Source organism: Mastomys coucha, unplaced genomic scaffold (assembly GCF_008632895.1).
Source record: "Mastomys coucha isolate ucsf_1 unplaced genomic scaffold, UCSF_Mcou_1 pScaffold22, whole genome shotgun sequence".
Classification (NCBI taxonomy): Eukaryota; Metazoa; Chordata; class Mammalia; order Rodentia; family Muridae; genus Mastomys; species Mastomys coucha.
Genome location: NW_022196905.1, coordinates 148,051,282 through 148,070,831, shown reverse-complemented (window position 1 = coordinate 148,070,831; position 19,550 = coordinate 148,051,282). Strand labels below are relative to the sequence as shown.

The 19,550-nt window shown below is 39.0% G+C and overlaps 2 protein-coding genes across 2 annotated transcripts in view; both read left to right on the top strand.

Annotated features, from left to right (window-relative positions):
• Shcbp1 (SHC binding and spindle associated 1) overlaps positions 1-2,909 on the top strand; it is a 40,095-nt gene extending 37,186 nt beyond the window's left edge. Inside the window, exon 14 of the mRNA XM_031391208.1 lies at positions 2,886-2,909. Coding sequence (XP_031247068.1) covers positions 2,886-2,909 — 24 coding nt within the window. The remainder of the gene's footprint in view (positions 1-2,885) is intronic.
• Positions 2,910-3,893: 984 nt separating this feature from the next.
• On the top strand, positions 3,894-18,616 carry LOC116068866 (zinc finger protein 431-like). Its single transcript, XM_031338960.1, has 4 exons — positions 3,894-4,003; positions 13,766-13,892; positions 14,081-14,141; positions 15,722-18,616. Exons 1-4 carry the CDS (start codon positions 4,001-4,003, stop codon positions 17,364-17,366), a joined length of 1,836 nt encoding a protein of 611 aa, XP_031194820.1. The 5' UTR covers positions 3,894-4,000; the 3' UTR covers positions 17,367-18,616.
• The last annotated feature ends 934 nt before the right edge of the window (positions 18,617-19,550 follow it).

The following is a 19,550-nucleotide window of genomic DNA, read 5'->3' as shown; positions in this document are numbered from 1 at the left end:
CAGAAACTCAGTGTGTAAACCATGCTGGCCTCAGACTCATCTTGACCTGCCTACCTCTGCCTCCCACGTGCTGATATTAAAAACACATGCCACCATACCTAGTTTGGATGAGATATCTTTTTATATTGAAATGTATTGTCATCAAAAAAAAAATTAGGAATACGCCCAGGATCAGAGGTGAGAAGGACACATCTGTCCCAAAACTGAGAGCAACTGGGATCAGCAGGACCCAAGCACACAAGCTCTCTGCCAGCCCAGTAACACTGGTTGCTTCTGGTCTGTCTGGGCCAGTGCTCTGAGCCAACAGCACAAACTCCATAGCCAGTCCCACAACACCCAGAGGAAGTTCCCACTCCCAGGCACTCTATGTGTCTATGTGATGCCTAGGATCACAGAGACAGCTTGACTCTGACACAACCAGGATCACAGGAAGGGCAGGCCCCAGTCAGATTGAGCCAGGGCAGATAGCACTAGAGATAACCAGATGGTGGAGGGGGGGTGGCAAGCATAAGAAAATAACACAAACCAAGGTTACCTGGCATCAGTAGAACCCAATTCTCCCACCATAGCAAATCCTGGACACTCCATCACACAGGAAAAGCAAGATTCAGATCTAAAATCACTTCTCATGATGATGATATAGGACTTTAAGAAGGAAATAACTCCCTCAAAGAAATACAGGAGAACACAGGTAAACAGCTAGAAGCCCTTCAAGAGGAAACATAAAAATCCCTTAAAGAACTACAGGAAAACACAATCAAACAGGTGAAGGGAATGAACAAAACCATCCAGGATCTAAAACTGGAAATAAAAACAATAAAGAAATCAGAAAGGGAGACAACCCTGGAGATAGAAAACCTAGGGAAGAAATCAGGAGTCATAAATGCAAGCATCACCAACAGAATACAAGAGATAGAAGAGAGACTCTCAGGTAGAAGACACCATAGAAAACATTGACACAACAGTCAACGAAAATGCAAAGAGTTCCTAACCTGAAACATCCTGGAAATCCAGGACACAATGAGAAGACCAAACCTAATAATAGGTATAAAAGAGAGTGAAGACTCCCAACTTAAAGGGCCAGTAAATATCTTCTACAAAATTATAGAAGAAAACTTCCTTAACCTAAAGAAAGAGATGCCCATGAACATACAAGAAGCCTACAGAACTCCAAATAGACTGGACCAGAAAAGAAATTCCTTCCATCACATAATAATCAAAACACCAAATGCATTAAACAAAGAAGGAATTTTAAAAGCAGTAAAGGAAAAAGGTCAAGTAACATATAAAGGCAGGCCTATCAGAAGTACACCCGACTTCTCACCAGAGACTATGCTCAGAAGCTAAAGCAGCCTTATTATGAGGTTAGAATAGCTCAACAAAGCTGTTTCTCTAAGAAAAGTATCCACAATTATGATAGGTGACTTTTCTTTGATGTTTTCTGAACTTGTGCTCTCTGTCCTTTGTGAGAATTGTGGCTTTGATATCTCTATCTGTTAGATCATACATAGATCATAATCATTAGTGAGCATCGGCTCCTGAGCAATCTACTTTCACAGTGTCATTTGGTAGATTTTCAGCTAAGATTTTGAAGTATAAGGTGAACATTCCAGAGCCATTTCTGTCTATCATTTTTATAGTTTACATGTTTCTGCTTGACTTTGAGCTAAGAATACCCTTAAATATATCTCTGCTTTAACATTGTGAGTACATTCAAAAGATTTAACCTATCATTTGTAGAAGTAAGAAAACCTATATGTGAATGTATCCAGACTCCCTCAGTAAAACCCCAGTGCTTCCTTTGTTGAAGAAAAGCATTGCTTTGGAAATGACTCCCATGCTCTCCTTGCCCTCCAATGGGGGAGAAGGACTTTCAATTCTTCTGTCTTGTCTGATAACTATTCTTAGTCAAACTGACTTCATGTAGAATTAACTAAAACTGAAAGAGTTTGAGTACTGTACAGGATTTTTCTTAGTTTTAGCTTTTTTAAAGTGAGAAAACCCTTCTTTAATCTAGATCTTTTGTGAGGCCACCATGTGGTTGCTGGGATTTGAACTCAGGACCTTCGGAATAGCAGTCAGTGCTCTTAACCACTGAGCCATCTCTCAAGCCACCACCCCCCCCTTTTTTTGTTGTTTTTTTGTTTTTTGTTTTTCGAGACAGAGTTTCTCTGTATAGCTCTGGCTGTCCTGGAACTCACTCTGTAGACCAGGCTGGCATTGAACTCAGAAATCTGCCTGCCTCTGCCTCTCAAGTGCTGAGATTAAAGGCATGCACCACCACCGCCCAGCTAATCTAGGTCTTTTGAGGTAATACAATCCACCTTTAATCTAGGCTATAGCTTCTGGAGAAGATATATAGATATAGATATAGATATAGATATAGATATAGATATAGATATAGATAATAATCATTATCTATAGCCCTAACCCTGATCATTATCTATAATGATTATAGATATATGGCATTGAAGATAGTAGCTGTTTCTCTTGCCCTACCTCTGACTAACAAGTTTTTTTTTGGGGGGGGGGGAGATGTTCTCCTGGTATTAAAGCTTTCTCTGGAATTCTGGTATATATTGTAGACCAACTGAGGCATCCAGCCACATGGTCTGAACCACTACTGGATTCTTCAACTTTCACCATTGACTAGTTGGGCCACAGCTTGTGAACCATTCTAAGAAATCTACTTTCTAAAACACATTCTTTCTACTAGTTCTGTTTATCTAGAAAACCTTCACTAATACTGCTGTAGTTTTTTGCTTGCTATTTGGTTTGACTTTTTTATTTTTATTTTTATTTTTTTACCTTTCCACTGAGAAAGATGTACCAACTAAGAATAGTGCTCCACGGTGTTTGTCATCTGTTTCCTGCTTTTTTCCCAGGCTTGTCTCACACCTACCAGGTGAGAAGTAGCTGCAGTTTACCTGAACCCAGCATGAAACCTCGAAGTTCTTGTTTCGTAAAATCTCTCCTTAATTGTTAATATTCTGGGCACCCTTCCACTTGTGGGACAAATTAATAACTCCATTGCAAGTTGAGTAATGGACTATTTAAGCTATCTACCTTGATTCCTAGAGGAAGAAGGGGAAGTCCCTACTGAGTGTTTGAGGGAAGTGCTGTGTCCAGATTGTAAAAACCTCAAAGAGACCACCAGGAATCACAACCATGAGGGTTAGGCTACCAACCTTCCTGATGGAACAGGAAAGAGTAAAACACCAGGTCTAAGTGAAAGGGGTTTATAATGGAAAAAACTGCAAGCAGGGTTTCCAAGCCTTGGCATTACATGAGAGGGAAAAGGAATGACATCCTTCAAACCAGATAACATTTGTTCAGACAACAGGGCAGAACCGTGCAACTGGAAAGGGACCTTTTGACCTGGAAAGGTTCTATCAGAAGGTAGTGTATTTTTTAACAATTGGCCACAGCTGTCTGGGAACACTTAATTGTCCTTCTCTCTTGGTCAAAAAGTGGGGCACTTATCTTTTTCAAGGATGTTTGGTTCATTTTTCTCAAGGACAGGAGCCATCTGCACCGGGGAAGTGCGAGCTAGCTATCAGGGAGGATACAGAGGCGGGGATAATCTGCCACTCCCTGCTTCTCTACAGGAGCTCAGGCAATCTCTGTAGTCGGGAGATGGTGATTAGTGGGAGCTGCAGTGGTGGGTACTTCCTGGGGATGGGTGGCAAGACAGATGGGTAGGCTATTGGAGGATAGGAGCAAGATCTACTGAAATGCAAATCCCTGTAGAGCTGGAAAAAGTCTGACTCTGGACTGGAAATTTGGGCCGGGAACAACCGTGCTGTATCCCTTCAGCACACTCTAACCCCAAGGGAGGTGCTCATGTCACTCAAGACTCACTGGCCAATCAGAACCTTAGGCAGACTTGCCAGTCAGAAGCGGAGGAGGGTTGTTTTGGCTGGTTCCGCTTGAATAGTTCGGTGTGTTTTGTTCTGAGCCCTCTTTCTGAGTGTTGTGAGGGGCACACCGAAGTTGCGACATGGTAAGCACAGGGTCATTTCCAACAACCGGGAGGAGTAGGGGACTAAGCAGCGGGAGCCGATGTGCTGGGCCTTTCACGGGGCTGGATGGGAACCGGCAGCCATCTGTAAGGTCCCTTGTAATCCGTTGGATCCAGCAGTAGCCTTTGAATAACTTCACTATCCGTGTATCTGCGCGGAGCACTTGGAACCGTGGCTTATGTGTAGAAACATCCTTGGCAGGATGAGAAACTCAGAGAGCCCTAGTTTCTACAAGTTCTGCCATTTAACATTAACATTCTGGCATTTAACATTAAGGTGTACAATCCATTTGGAATTAATTTTGTAGAGCTTGTAAAAGACATCTCATGTGTTGGGTCGCAATCCATTATTAAGCTGTGATGTAAAAGAGTAGAGTTGATGATGTGAAGGATTTACTAATGCTTAGTGTCGGGGGCCAGCTCCAACGATTTCTTGAAGGTGATTGATAGGGGCCAAAATTTGGTCTTGCGAAATATTTAGGGTTACTTTTTAGTAAGACGTTTACCTTTCTTAAGTCTAAGTTACTTTGCAGTAGTAAATGTCCCGCCTGAGTTTCCAAGGCCAGAAACTACAGTCACTGACACTAATCACCTCAGGGGATTAAGAAGAGTAGCCTTTGTCCTTATCTCCCCCTGCTAGTGGCAGGAAGAAAAAGGACACTTTGAAAAGAGATTTTAATCTTTATTTCTAAATTCTTCTTCTCAAAAAAAAAAAAAAAAAGTCTAAAAAGTTCTCTCTTAGTTTCTAAGCTTCCTTTTAATTTCTAAATTAATCTACTCTGCAGTCCTTCTTCCTGTCTTACTCTTTACTTCTGCTCTGATGTAACAATGCCCTTGCAATGTCTTCGTTCCTAGTTTTTTGTACCTTTTCTAGGGGAATAGATCACATGGTTTTTTCCAAGCATTCTTTTTTTTTTAAACAAAAGTTTACCAAAAGTTCAAACATAAATTCAAGTAATAAGTAAAACAATTACAACAGAGAATGTTTACGTATGTATACATTAAGACTAGACGTTTATTGTTTGTCACTAGCTCTTCAGATTCCTGGAGAGTTAAAGACCATAACTGAGTTATCATTGAAGTTTTGTATAGATAAACCCAGTCAATATTTTTATTTTATAGCTTTATACCTATAATAAATTGTTAGTTCCATTTTTATAATCTTTGGTTAATTGTCTTACAACCTCTTGGAACTTGTTCTGATTTGTAGGTGCCTGCTTTCTATCTCAGAAGCAATTAACTTGGACTTCATAGTTTCTTCATATGTTTCTGCTGACTTAACTTGGACTTCATAGTTTCTTCATATGTTTCTGCTGACTTAATAGATGTCTCCCATTTCTTCCATTTCCCCCATATAAGGAGTATACAAGGTGGTATTCTTCTTAAGCTTACTTAGCGTAAGACATAGCTGATATAAGACCTCCCCACCTCAGCTTTTAGATATACTTTCTATTTTCTCATTTTCTTATGTTTTTCACCATCTGGGACCTTCCACTTAGGATCCCATTACCAAAGAATGACATTCTGTTTTAGGGCACTGGTGTACTTAAGAAATAATCCTGGGGATATCTTTGCTGTGTATATCTCCCATCTATGTGGCTAGACTTGCAATCTCCAGTCTGTATTTAAGTTGTTCAAAACATAACCTGGGACCTGAACCTAAAAGAGACTTAATCACCACCACCTAATGCATTTTCTTTTCTTTTTTTTTTTAGATTTATTTATTATATGTAAGTACACTGTAACTGTCTTCAGACACTCCAGAAGAGGGTGTCAGATCTCGTTACGGATGGTTGTGAGCCACCATGTGGTTGCTGGGAATTGAACTCAGGACCTTCAGAAGAGCACTGATTGCTCTTAACCTCTGAGCCATTTTTCAACTTTTTAAAATAATTTTTGAGATTATGATTAAATCATTTCAGCCTCCTCATTTATCTCCACTGTTAAGTCTCAAACCCCAGGACAAACGGCTTAGGTGCCTGTATAACAGAGTGGACCTGGCTGTTAGGTACCCCTAGCATCCCTCATCTCTACTTGTGCCAGTATGGCTGGTATATCCACCCTTTAGTTTAGGGATTGGGCTACCTTTCCTTATGTAATCCAGCCATTTTGGTTACCTGCCAGCGGCTTTAAAGCCTGAGGGTCTCTGGATGTTCTAGCTCTCTAACTATACAGAAATGTTGATGATAACTTCTAAAATGTCCTTAAAACTTCCTTGCTCTTTCTGAGGGTAAAAAGTGGCTGTCTTAGGCAATTGACACCTGTAGCCTAAGAGTAATGTGGCTTTTGTTCTGTCTCAGCAGGAACTGCAGCTCTAACTTTCAGCCTGCTAGTGGGACACTTTGAAAAGTGATTATAGCATTTATTACTAAACTGTAAAAAGTTTCTTATGAAAGCTCTCTAAGAAAAAGGGGGGAACAGAATGAATGAAAAGGGGGTATAAGGGAAAATTCTTCACCTCTTTGTCTAAGAAGTGTTCTGTCCAAAAAAAGTTGTCAGCTCAGTTCTTACTCTTCTCTTTGTTCTCTGCATGTATACATCTTTCAGAATACATGATCACATGGTAAAAAGTTCATCACAAGTTCATGCAGTTCATCAGAGAGCTGTGAGGTAGACCACAAGCCATGCTGTGATAAGCGTGGCAGCCACCAAAAAAAAAAAAAAAAAACAGGTTGTCTAAGCTATCAGGGTCCAATCTGATTGGACTTGGATGTACTGTGAACCAGACTGTGGTTCTGTTGGTACATGTGGTGACCTGGGCAGGGGGCCTTGGCCTCTGAGCCTACCTGAGTGTGAATTTCCTTGAGGGAGGGGGGTTAGTCTCTGCAGCTCTGGCCATAGGAAGCTGTGTTACTTATAATATCACTACCTAGTATGCATACACAAGCATTGCTTTGGTATACAGTGGGAAGACAGACCAGAACTGAAGGTCTGGTTTCTCTAAGTTCTGAATATTGCATTGTACACTCAGTTTTGTATGATAAATTTTACAAATCATTTCAAAACTTGTAGGGAAGAGGTGATGAGCATCACCCTTTAGCAATATTTGATTAAACTCCTTTTACCTTTCCACTACCACCAGCCACAGTGGTGTGATTCAGGGAATTTCAAGTCAAGGTTACAAAAGGAATTTCTGAGATGAAGAGGTTTCTCAGGTGTGCATGGTGATGTGCAGGTGGGTAGGGCAGATTCTACATCATATGTCATAATCCATGTGGCAGGAAGCAGACATTAAATTATTCTTCAACCTTGATTTGTGTGTGGGCTTAATGTAGCTGGGTTTGCTTGAGATCACAAGGAGGCATGAGGGGCTGCCCACCTTTCTGATCAACTCCATTCAGAGAGAGCTCTAAAGCATAGGGCCTCTCTGTTTGGAAGTGAGATCAGTAGTAGCTAGAGGGTCAGAAATATAGCAGTTTAGGATTTACTTTCAGTTATTTTTGTAGGAGTTATGGAGTCTGTGTTTAATTTGTATATACATGCAATCATAGGTAACATTGGTCAGGTTCTCATTTTTCCTGGCTGAGTTTCCATCAGTCTTTTTATTAAAATTTAACTATAATTTGGGGCTTTTGTTCTTGGCCTTTTTTCTGCATCCCTTTATTCTTTCACAAATATTGTAAATCTTTTGATTGTTGTAGCACCATGGTAAGAAAGTATGGACAGAATTCACATTGTGCCAAAATGTGTACTTATATCTTCATAATCCTATTGATAGTTCTGAATTTTTTCTCATAGGACATAGCTTTGTAATCAGCTTTCTTGTTATAAATTGTTGGGAATTTTCTTTGGATTATTTTGACTTTATGCTGCAAATTGAACATAACCAACATCCTTTTTTCTTTTTGAAAACACATTACTTTAATGGTGTTGTTTACAGTTATATAAATGGCTAAAAGGTATTCTATTGTAATTATTCGTTTAGCAAACTTCAGTAAGTGTGTGAAACTGAAACTGATGTGCAATAATGTACAAAGCCTCAGAAATAGAACTTTAGTATAGACCTTATGACACAGAATACGTTGTTAGGGTGACATAAATATTATCTCACTGTGTATAACTAAATTGAAAAAACAAAGCAGTGAAAATAAAACATGGTCCAGAATTTAACAATGAATCTTGATGTGACACAGGATTATGTATTGTCACGCAAAATAAAGTCCGATAGCAGTACATTGTAATTTTCCACAATTATCAACTAAACTTAGTTAAAACCATGTTGTGTTGTTATAGTTGATATAAAATTGCACATATTTAATGTATGTATTCTGATACATTTGGACATAGTACCTATACCCAAGCACAGAGTTCTCATAAAAATGACAGAATTGCTGTCTATCCCAACAATCTTCTCAGTATATTTTCCAAGCACTTGAAATTAGTTATAATAATTATCAGAATTCTCATGTTCGTTGCAGTTGCATTCTTGCTAGCCTAAGTATGAGAATAACCTCAATGCTCATTTGTTGAGGAGTAGCTGGGTGCCTCAGGAGAACATTGTGCTAAAGGAATGAAGACAATAGCAATGGTTAAAGGATTATGCATTTGTAAAGACTCTCACAGTCAGTGCTGTCTTGGTCATAAAACAGCGTGTCATTACAGCTTAAGCAGTGTCAACCCACTTCTTTCTCCCATATAATTTTAATCTTTAGTGCACTCTTATTGTCAGATGGATATGAAAGCTTGAGCCATCTTGTCTACATTACAGATATCAATAGAAAATAAAGGGCAGAAAGCATAGAATCTAGCTGAAGTAATCACCTTCGAAGGGTTTTTCTAATGTTCTATGTGGAGAACAGAAATGAAATATCAAGCTTTCTGTAGCAAGAGTTGTTATTGAGATGAGAAGTAAATGTGCTATTATAGTATACTGTAAAAATGCAGAAACTGGCTTTATTTAGATGGCATGAGAGCCTTCTGCCAATGAATCATACTGCATGAAAAAGTAAAAAATGAGGTTAAGAAACAGCCCAACTGTTTTGTTTGAATTTAAATAATGACAATAAATTACAGTTAAACAAACATGTAATAGTGCTAAATAACTGACTCATCTCTTTGTTTTCTTTGCATTAAGTAACTTATCTTAGATAGTAACTTTTTCATTTTTGCTTTGGAGAATGTGTTTAAACACTTAACACTTTTATACAACACTTTATGCTTAATATATAATATAATTAATGTAGAAATTTTGTATAATATCACATATTTATTTCTATTATTTGAATAGTTATTCAAACATTAGTTTTTCTTAAAAACTAACAAGAGTATTCCTTTGGAATGAAATGAGAAGAATGCTTTGTAATTCCACATTCCAAAGTAGTGAAAACTAACCCAAGAAAATGACCTGTTTTTTGTTTCCTGCATGATATATATTTCACATTCATATATTTGCTGAGAGCAAAACTTCTGGTTTCACAGATATAGACTGGGCCCAAGATGAGCTTGTCATGAACTCCTCTGTTGTAGGCTATTTGATCACGTTGTGAACCCCAAGACTGTCTAATTTACTGGGGGAAAAAAACTATTTCTAATTGTGGTGTGACTCAGCCCTTAGTACACACCTTTAATCCCAAACAAGGAAGGTAAAGTTAGTTTTAGAAGGAAGCACCTGTGTTTGAAAGTGATGTCCTATTGAGTGGCTGACAAAATGATGAATCAGAGAAAGATCTGACAAAATAGGATATACCCAACTCTCAGGAGAATAGAGGGGAAAGAGAAAGAAAGGCAATATAAGAGGAAGCAGTGCAGAGGGTAAAATGAGGAGGCAGTTTTACTGAGAGGTTAAAGAGAGAGCAAGCTAGAAACAGGTGAAGATAGAATGAACCAGAGAATGTGGAGGAACCAACCAGAAGATTGAATCAGCCAGTTTGAATCAGTTAGCATGAAGAGGTATTTGAGCAAGAACAGCTGAGTTGACCAGCCAGCCAGAATTCAGAAAGAAAAAGAAAGGATGACTTTATTCTGCAGTTAAGTCTCAGATGCTAAAAACATTCTAGACCTAGATAAGATTGTATGGAGGCTAGAAGCTTCTAGAACTAGGCTTAGGTTATCAGAAGGAGGAAGTAAGCCTCCAAGATGTTATCTTTACTCTCCTGTGTGATGGTCACCCTCTATGATAGCCAAATGCTGAAACAGAGACATGAATTTTCAAAGAGATTATGACCATTAAAGAGAAGGTGCTTACTAAGGATTAGGGAAACATTCCCTCCTGCTAAGTCTTCCATTAATGGAAGGAGTAGGCAAAGTGATTCCTAGACCCAAGAAGGAACTTCATATAAAACCTCCTAAAGCTGTGGTCCATCCCAATTTAGAATCCAAACTTGGTAGGGTCACCCAAGTTCTGGAAATAAGAATGATGCAAAATTTAAGGTCATAGATTCTTCCTCTGTGGTTTCAGTTCAGCACTGTTCCAGTCATCTATGTTTGCCAGAGTCAGAGCCCCAGTGAGGGAGTATACTGTGAGAGTGTGGTGCATGAACCTGTGAGGATGAAGCCTGAGTTGCATTTTGAGACCACAAGATGTTGAGATACCTAAGCTATGAGACACCTACCATGGAGAGCTGCATATAGGGAGTGGAAGTAACTAAACTGAGAGACATATGAGAATTGCAGGAATAGGGCTATTTAAGCCTTTTGAAACTGAGGCCCCATGTGTCTGAGACAGAGCTACAGGATTTGATGTGTGCCCTGCTGGATTTCTTCTTTTGGTCCAGCCTTCCCTCACTATTGGAATGGGAAGGGGTATTCTGTGCCATTGTATGTTGGAAAGATATAACTTGCTTTCTGATTTTATAAGATGTGACAATCAAGAGATTGTCTTGAGTGCCAGAGAAACTTTGGACATGTGAAGAGTGTACAGGCTGCTGCAGACTATTAGGATCATTGGAGTTAAACTAAATGCATTTTCATCATGGATGACCATGAACCTATAGTGACCAGGGTCAGGATGTAATTGATTGGGTAAAAAATATCCCAGATAGGCTTTAGAAACTTGTCTCTGCTTTGTGGCTTTCTTTGAGGGAGCCTAAAATGTTAGGGTCCAAGAATCACTGAAGACCCCAGACTCAAGTAGTATGCAAAAGCAAAGAGCATTTTATTCTGCAGAATTCTAGCATACAGGGTTCTACCATTCACTAGGATGGAGACAGACATGTCAGCTTTGCAAGCTCAATTTAAAACCAATTAGGAGAATTCCAGGGAAGAGTAGGTGACCTTTATCCTGGTTGGTTGGCTCAATTTCCAGGGTATGGGTGTCTTAGGGATTGGTCAAGGTTCTTGGGAATTTGGGGGACTTTCTGGAACCATTGCTGATTAACTATTCTTGGCTCAGGCTTGGCTCAGGTCTGGTGGCAGGGGCAGCTCCTGATTGGCTTCCTGTGAAGGGTGGTTAATGACTTTGAAGTGGAAACCTCTGGTTCTTTGGAGGGTTAGTCATGCCTAATGATGTTTTTCTAGGGCACACGGTGAAAGGATGTCTTGATAAAACAAACACATGAAAAACTGTTTTCCTGAAGCAGACACAGGTGAAAGGATGTTTGGATATAGCAGACACGTGAAAGGACCCTTGATGAAGGAGTATAAATATGATAACACAGACAGTGGGAGAAAAGCACTGAGCTTTGGTTTGGTTTGCTCCACCTTGTATATGTATTGGTTCACCTTATACAGCATTGTTGAACTAACTTGTGATAACACAGCCAGTGAGAGAAAGTCACCCAAGAACTGCTCATGAGGTTCCTACAGTAGCTTGCCACTTCAGTGGCCTCTCCTTAGGCTGGATGAACTACAGCTGCTGCATTGATGTTTACTTGCTGAAAGGACTGGACTGTAGCTGCCAGTTTGTGCCTGGTGTCTACTTGCCGAAAGGATTGAACTGTAGCTGCTGGTTTGTACTGGTTGTATGCTCTGGCTAGAGGACTGATATGCAGCTGCTAAGTTGTATTTGGTGTTTGCTGCAGGACTGACCTGCTGCCCAAGAATATGGATCTCACCCCCAAAGAACTATTGCTGAACAGGGCTACTTCCCCCAAATCCTAATAACTTTTCTCTTCTATTAGCAATGCTAGGTGGTGGCCTAGAGGAGAGGTTGAACCCTTATTAAAAATAAGTTGCAAAATACTTATGACTTGTTTTGGCTTTTTCAGTTCTAGTAAACAGAAACTTAGGCTTAGTCTCCCAAACTGCCAGTTTGCAGCCTGTTACGGAGTCAGCCTGGCTTTGGCAAACTCAGTACTCTCAACAGAAGCTTTTGTAGGAGGAACCTTTCTAGATTCCTTAATGAGGATGAGATTTGAGTGTTGATAGACTCAACCCATTTCCTGTGTGTGTGTGTGTGTGTGTGTGTGTGTGTGTGTCTACTGTGTTGTGGTCGAACTTGATCAGTCAGCTTCCTTCTCATGTCGTCTTGCCTTCACTATTATAGAGTCTTTCTCTAAATCACATAAGATGCAATTGAAGCAATTGTTATTCGGTGCTAAGCTATTTTGTGAGTAATGTTTTTATATTTTTAATTTTTATGTGTTTGCTTTTGCTTTTAAAGAAAAGGTTTCTCTATGTAGCCCTGGCTGTCCTGAAAGTAGTTGTGTAAAACATACAGGCCTCAAACTTAAAGGTCTACCTGACTCTGAATCCAGAGTACTGAGATTTAATGTGGACCAACATACCTGGCTGTTTGTTTGTTTTTATATTATTGGCTGATGGGCCTAGAATGTAGGTTTTGGTACATGCCAAGCATATGCTGTTGTGTTGCTTTTGAAATTTGGCAGACAGAATATTCTATTTCTCAGGAAGGCATGTATTCATGACATTAATACTGCCTGAGCTTTCTGAGTCATTGAATTTCAGGTATGTGACATTCTTCCTACTGTTGTATTTGTTTTGACTTTTTTTAATGTATATGAGTATTTTGCCTGTGTGCATGAATATGCACATCATGTATGCCTGGTCCCTATAGTAGTCAGAAGAGGCTTCAGAATTCCTGAACTTGAAGTAATAGATAGTTGTGAAGCCCCCTTGTAAGTACTGGCAATTGAGCCCAATTATTTACAAGACCAGCAAGAGCTCTTCACTGCCAACTCATCTCTCCTGTCCTGTGTTGCTTATTTTGGATCAGCATTTGCATTCCCAATATTTTCATCTGTCCATTTGTAACAGTTTAAAGATGCACTTCAGAATTCTAGTAGATAAATACAGAACTGGAGTGAGTGTATAATTCTTTGTAGGAACTTCAGTAAAAACTTTTGAGTTCTTTCTATCTTTTTTGTTTGATTTTTACAGGAGAAACAGGATCTTAGTATTTACCTCTGGCTGTCTTAGATAGACCAGGCTGACATCCAACTCAATGAGATATGTCTGCCTCTACCTTCTGAATGCTGGGATTAGAGGCATAAGCCAATACACTCAGTTTGCCAATCATTTTTTGTAGTTAGTAATTGTTCATACAATTTCTCTGATGTGCACTCAGTACAGATTGCTTCTCTTTCTCTCTCTCTGTTTATATCTGTTAATTGGCATTTCTCTTGCAAGGCTATATCCTCTTTAAAGAGTAAAGAAATGACAGAGGTGAACTTCATTCACTCAGTTTCCTTCTAAGATGACTTGGTAATTACATTAGAACTTCTGTGCTGAGAGATAAGTGGGGGAAGCACCAGAATCATATGAATATATTGTCATTGAAGCATATATTTACTTTACAATGATGTCAGTATTATGCTTTGTGTTATACACATGTGTGGGATATTTTAGCATGCAGTGACCTACGATGAAGTGCAAGTGAACTTCACTCGGGAAGAATGGGCTTTGCTGGATCCTTCACAGAAGAGTCTCTACAAAGATGTGATGCTGGAGACCTACAGGAACCTCACAGCTATAGGTAAGACAGTGAATTTTCCTTCACTTTTTATAATGAGAGAACTGTTTCTTTGTTACTGCTGTTCTTCTGTACCTTCAATTGAAAACCAGGAAGAATGAGATGAATAAATCAGGTTCACTGAAGATACTAAATTAAATTCTGACTAATTTCCAATAATATATCATATATTTTCTGGTACTATATTTCAGGCTGCAATTGGGAAGACCGTAATACTGACAAACATTGTCAAAGTTCTAGAAGACACAGAAGGTAATGTTCATGTGCAAGTTTGTATGAATATGCCTCTAAAGAAAATTTTTTTTTTCGAGACAGGGTTTCTCTGTGTAGCCCTGGCTGTCCTGGAACTCACTCTGTAGACCAGGCTAGCCTCGAACTCAGAAATCTACCTGCCTCTGCCTCCCAAGTTCTGGGATTAAAGGCGTGCACCACCACCACCTGGCCGCTCTGAAGAAATTTTAATGTCTCCTGGAAGTTTTAAAGAAAAACAACAGTATAAAAAGAAAGCACTGTTTTAATTGTATCTGTGATTATTAATTTCTCAAAAATCCATGTACCTCAATGTCAAGTATCTGATTTATGTTGGCAAGGCATCCCTCTAAACAATGCCTTAATAGATATTACCATTTGATCTTAGCCATATTACAGCTACTCTGTAAAACTGCTAATCTATTTAGTCTCATACCACTCACATATTGCCAAAGATGATAACTCTGTTTCTAATAAACAAATATTCCATAGTAAAGCTGGTGTTGCTCATATACTTGTAGTAACACTGCTAAGTTTAAGTTGGAGGGGCAGTTTATGAGAGTCAAGAATATCATGTCGGTGCTAGCAAGATGGCTCAGCGGGTAAGAGCACTGACTGCTCTTCTAAATGTCCTGAGTTCAGATCCCAGCAACCACATGGTGGCTCACAACCACCCGTAATGAGATCTGACGCCCTCTTCTAGTGCTGTCTGAAGACAGCTACAGTGAATTACACTGAAGCAAGCGGGACCGGAGAGAGTGGGGCCAGCAGAGGTCTGAGTTCAATTTCCAGCAGCCACATACATCATGGCTCATGGCCATCTGTACAGCTACTCATACACATAAAATAAATAAAATAAATAAAATAAATATAAAAAAAAGAAAAAAGGAAAAAAGAATATCATGTCTATGATGATCAAAATGTCAAACTGTGTGAATGCAATATGGAAATTTTTAATTTGTTATTCTTTTAATGGATATATCATGTGATATAACTATTAAATGGATACAAGACATGTGAGCATAGAGATATTGAAAGAAGCAATGTATCGCTCTCTCTCCCATAACAATTAGAAGATATAGTATGCCCCACTTAAGTAGACTTTCTCAATGTAATACAAGTTTATATGGAATATATCCATATTTATATGGAATATATCCATAAACTTACACTGCAGAAAATCCCTACAAGTGCTGAGAATGTGGAAAGTCTTCTTTGTTTGTACTAATTCACTTTGCAAATGTAGTGTATTTCACAATATAAAAAGATTTATGAATGTACTCATTGTAGTAAAGCTCTGAGCTCTTCCAGTTCTCTTCAAATATGTGAAAAACCTAATAAAGTAGAAAGAATGCTACAAATGTGAGCCATGTAATAAATGCTCTCACAATTACAGCTCTCCTCAAAGACACAAAACAACCCATAATGAAGAGAAACCATGAATGTAAACAAATTGATAAAACTTTAAGATGTGATTCCTCTTTATAACTAGACCAAATTGTAGAATTAATTCCTACAGATAAAAAAAATTCATCGGTGTAATGATTGTGGTAAAGCTTCACATGTGCCAATTATCTTTGCAGGCATGAAAGATGTTATACTGGAAAGAAATCCTCTGAATATACTCAATGTGGTAAAGTCTTTGCCTGTCACAGTTATCCTCAAAAGCATGAAACAGTTCATTCTGGAGAGAAACCCTATGAAGGTATTCAATATGGTGAAGTCTTTGTACATCCCAGTAGTCTCCAAATACATAAAAGAACACATACTAGAGAGAAACCCTACAAATGCAATCGATGTGATAAAGCTTTTGCATATTATAGTCAACTTCAAAGGCATGAAAGAATTCATACTGGAGAGAAACCTTACCAATGTAATCAGTGTGGTAAAGCCTTTCTATATCTTCATGAACTTAAAAGACATGAAAGAATTCATACTGGAGAGAAGACCTTCAAATGTAATGAATGTGGTACAGCCTTTGCATGTCACACTAGTCTCCAGCTACATAAAGCAATGCATTCTGGAGAGAAACCTTATGAATGCAAGCAATGTAATAAAGCCTTTGCACATCATAATCAACTTCAAAGGCATGAAAGAATTCATACTAGAGAGAAAGCTTACAAATATAATGAATGTAGTAAAGCCTTTGCATGTTATACTAGTCTCCAACAACATAAAGCAATGCATTCTGGAGAGAAACCTTACCAATGTAATCAGTGTGGTGAAACCTTTACAGACCAAATTCATCTCCAAGTACATAAAAGAACACATACTGGAGAGAAACCATACAAATGTAATCAATGTGATAAAGCCTTTTCACGACAAAGTCATCTCCAAGTGCATAAAAGAACACATACTGGAGAGAAACCGTACAAATGTAATCAATGTGATAAAGCCTTTTCACGACAAAGATATCTCCAAGTGCATAAAAGAACACATACTGGAGAGAAACCGTACAAATGTAATCAATGTGGTAAAGCCTATAAATGTTGTGGTGGTCTCAAAAAACATAAAATACTAACACATACTGGCGAGAAACCTTATGAATGTAATCAATGTGGTAAAGCCTTTCCATATCTTTCTGAACTTAAAAGACATGAGAGAATTCATACTGGAGAGAAGCCTTACAAATGTAATGAATGTGGTAAAGCCTTTGCATTTCACACTAGTCTCCGGCTACATAAAGCAATGCATTCTGGAGAGAAACCTTACAAATGTAATCAATGTGGCAAAGCCTTTTCACGACAAAGCTATCTCCAAGTGCATAAAAGAATACATACTGGAGAGAAACCTTACAAATGTGATCAATGTGGTAAAGCCTATAAATGTTGTAGTAGTCTCAAAACTCATAAAATAACACATACTGGAGAGAAACCCTATGAATGTAATCAATGTGGTAAAGTCTTTGCATATCACAGTATTCTCCAAAAACATAAAAGAACACATACTGGAGAGAAACCCTATGAATGTAATCAATGCAGTAAAGCCTTTCCATATCTTCGTGATATTAAAAGACATGAGAGAAGCCATACTGGAGAGAAGCCTTACAAATGTAATGAATGTGGTAAAGCCTTTGCATGTTACAATAGTCTCCAAATACATAAAGCAATGCATTCTGGAGAGAAACCTTATGAATGTAAGCAATGTAATAAAGCCTTTGCGCATCATATTCAACTTCAAAGGCATAAAATAATTCACATTGGAGAGAAGCCTTACAAATGTAATTAATGTGGTAAAGCCTTTTCACGACACAATTATCATCAAATACATAAGAGAATACATACTAGAGAGAAATCCTATGAACATAATCAATGTGGTAAAGGTTTTGCAGTTCAGAGTGATCTTAAAAAGCATGAAGTAAGTCATACTGGAGAGAAACCTTATGAATGTAACCAATGTGGTAAATCCTTTACAGATCACAGTGATCTTCTAAGGTGTGATGATTTGAATATCCTTGGCCCATGGCAAGTGGAGAAAACAAGGGTTCCCACTTTCCTGACTCTTATTCAAGATGGTACTGAAAAATCTTAGCTAGAACAATATAAAGCAAATCAAAGGAATATAAAATGGAAAGGAAGAAGTCAAAGTATCTTTATTTTCAGATAATATAATTCTATACCTCAAAGATTCTAAAGACTCCACCAGAAAAACCTAAAGAATGGATAAATAATTTCAACAAAATGGCAGAATACAAAAATGACATATAAAGTCAGTAGCCTTCTTATAAAACAATGAAAAGTATACTGAGAAAGAAATCAGGGACATAGTCCCATTCATAAGACTTTAAAAAATTCAAGCAAAAAAAAAAAAATCTCTTGAATTAAACCTGACCAAGGAAGTGAAAGACCTCTATAATGAAAACTTTAGATACTGCCGAAAGAAATTAAAGAAGACACTAGAAGATGGAAAGAACTTACATGCTCATGGAATGTCCATACTTCCAAAATCAATCTACAGATTCTAACCCTAACCCTAACCCTACAGATTCAGTGCAACCCCAAGAGAAATTAAGGGGGGTGGAGAATATTATCAAAATATATGCATGCATGCATGAAAACACTATAGTAAATCCCAATATTCTCCCTCTCTGTCCCCCTCCCCCTCTCCCTCTTCCTCTCCATCTCCTTCCCTCCCCAGCCCCCATTCCCCATGGGAACGTCCATGGCCTTGGTTCTTGGTGCCAGTGAACTTCCTACCAAGAAAGAATCTTCCTAATAACCTGCCCTAAATATATAGGTGTAACCCTCCTGGCTTGAGGCCTACCACTCATAAACACACCTCTCTGCCCACCGCCTGCTATTTGCCATGCTTCCAACCTGGTTCCAGTTACATCGGAAGTCTCACCTCCACAGAAACAAAAAGAAGCCACTGATTGGGCTGGCATTCTGATGAACTTGTGGGAGGGATTTACCTCACCTTTTCTAACTGTTGGCTGGTAACAAGCAGGGCATTAAAATTCAAGGTGGTTGAGCGGTCACGACTCCCGTCTAATTTTTTAACCTTCTACGTGGACAGGTATAACTTTGCCCACCCTATATTCTCCCAAAATCTCTCTTACTGTTGCTTTTCTTTCAAACTCCATTTCCCTTAACATTGGTGCTGGTAGCTTTTCACATGAGGCTGGTTTGGAGTTGATTTAAACAGAGCTCTATAATATTAAATATTAAGGTATATACGGCAGATTTCACCAAAATATGGCCCGGGCGCCAGACTGGACGGCAGGTTTGTGCCTGGATAGACAACCAAAGGGTTGGGTTTTGGCAAGAGTGCCATGTGACTCCAGTAATTGGAGACACCTTTTCCCCCTGATATGATAGCTCCAGGTTACAGTGCTGGGGACTCCAGCCTGGGTTAGAGTTACGGTTAGGGTTAGGGTTAGGGTTAGGAATAGGGTTGTTAGGGTTAGGGTTAGGGTTAAGGTTAGGGTTGTTAGGGTTAGGGTTAGGGTAAGGGTTAGGGTTGTTAGGGTTAGGGTTAGGGTTAGGGTTTTAGGGTTATTGTTAGGGGTTAGGGTTAAGGTTAGGGTTGTTAGGGTTAGGGTTAGGGTTAGGGTTAGGGTTGTTAGGGTTAGGGTTAGGGTTAGGGTTGGGTTAGGGTTAGGGTTAAGGTTAGGGTTAGGGGTTAGGGTTAGGGTTAGGGTTAGGGTTAGGGTTTGTTAGGGTTAGGGTTTGGGTTAGGGTTAGAGGGTTAGGGTTAGGGTTCAGGGTTCAGGGTTAGGGTTAGGATTAGGGTTAGGGTTGTTGGGTTAGGGTTAGGGTTAGGGTTAGAGTTAGGGTTGTTAGGGTTAGGGTTAGGGTTGTTAGGGTTAGGGTTGTTGTTAGGGTTAGGGTTAGGGTTAGGGTTAGGGTTGGTTAGGGTTAGGGTTAGGGTTAGGGTTAGAGGGTTAGGGTTCAGGGTTCAGGGTTAGGGTTA

Bases quoted from the DNA above. Each gene is read 5' to 3' on its own strand.
- LOC116068866 (XM_031338960.1), top strand. The intron at 13,893-14,080 runs GTAAGACAGTGA...ACTATATTTCAG, and splicing joins CAGGAACCTCACAGCTATAG to GCTGCAATTGGGAAGACCGT. The intron at 14,142-15,721 runs GTAATGTTCATG...TTATCTTTGCAG, and splicing joins AGTTCTAGAAGACACAGAAG to GCATGAAAGATGTTATACTG.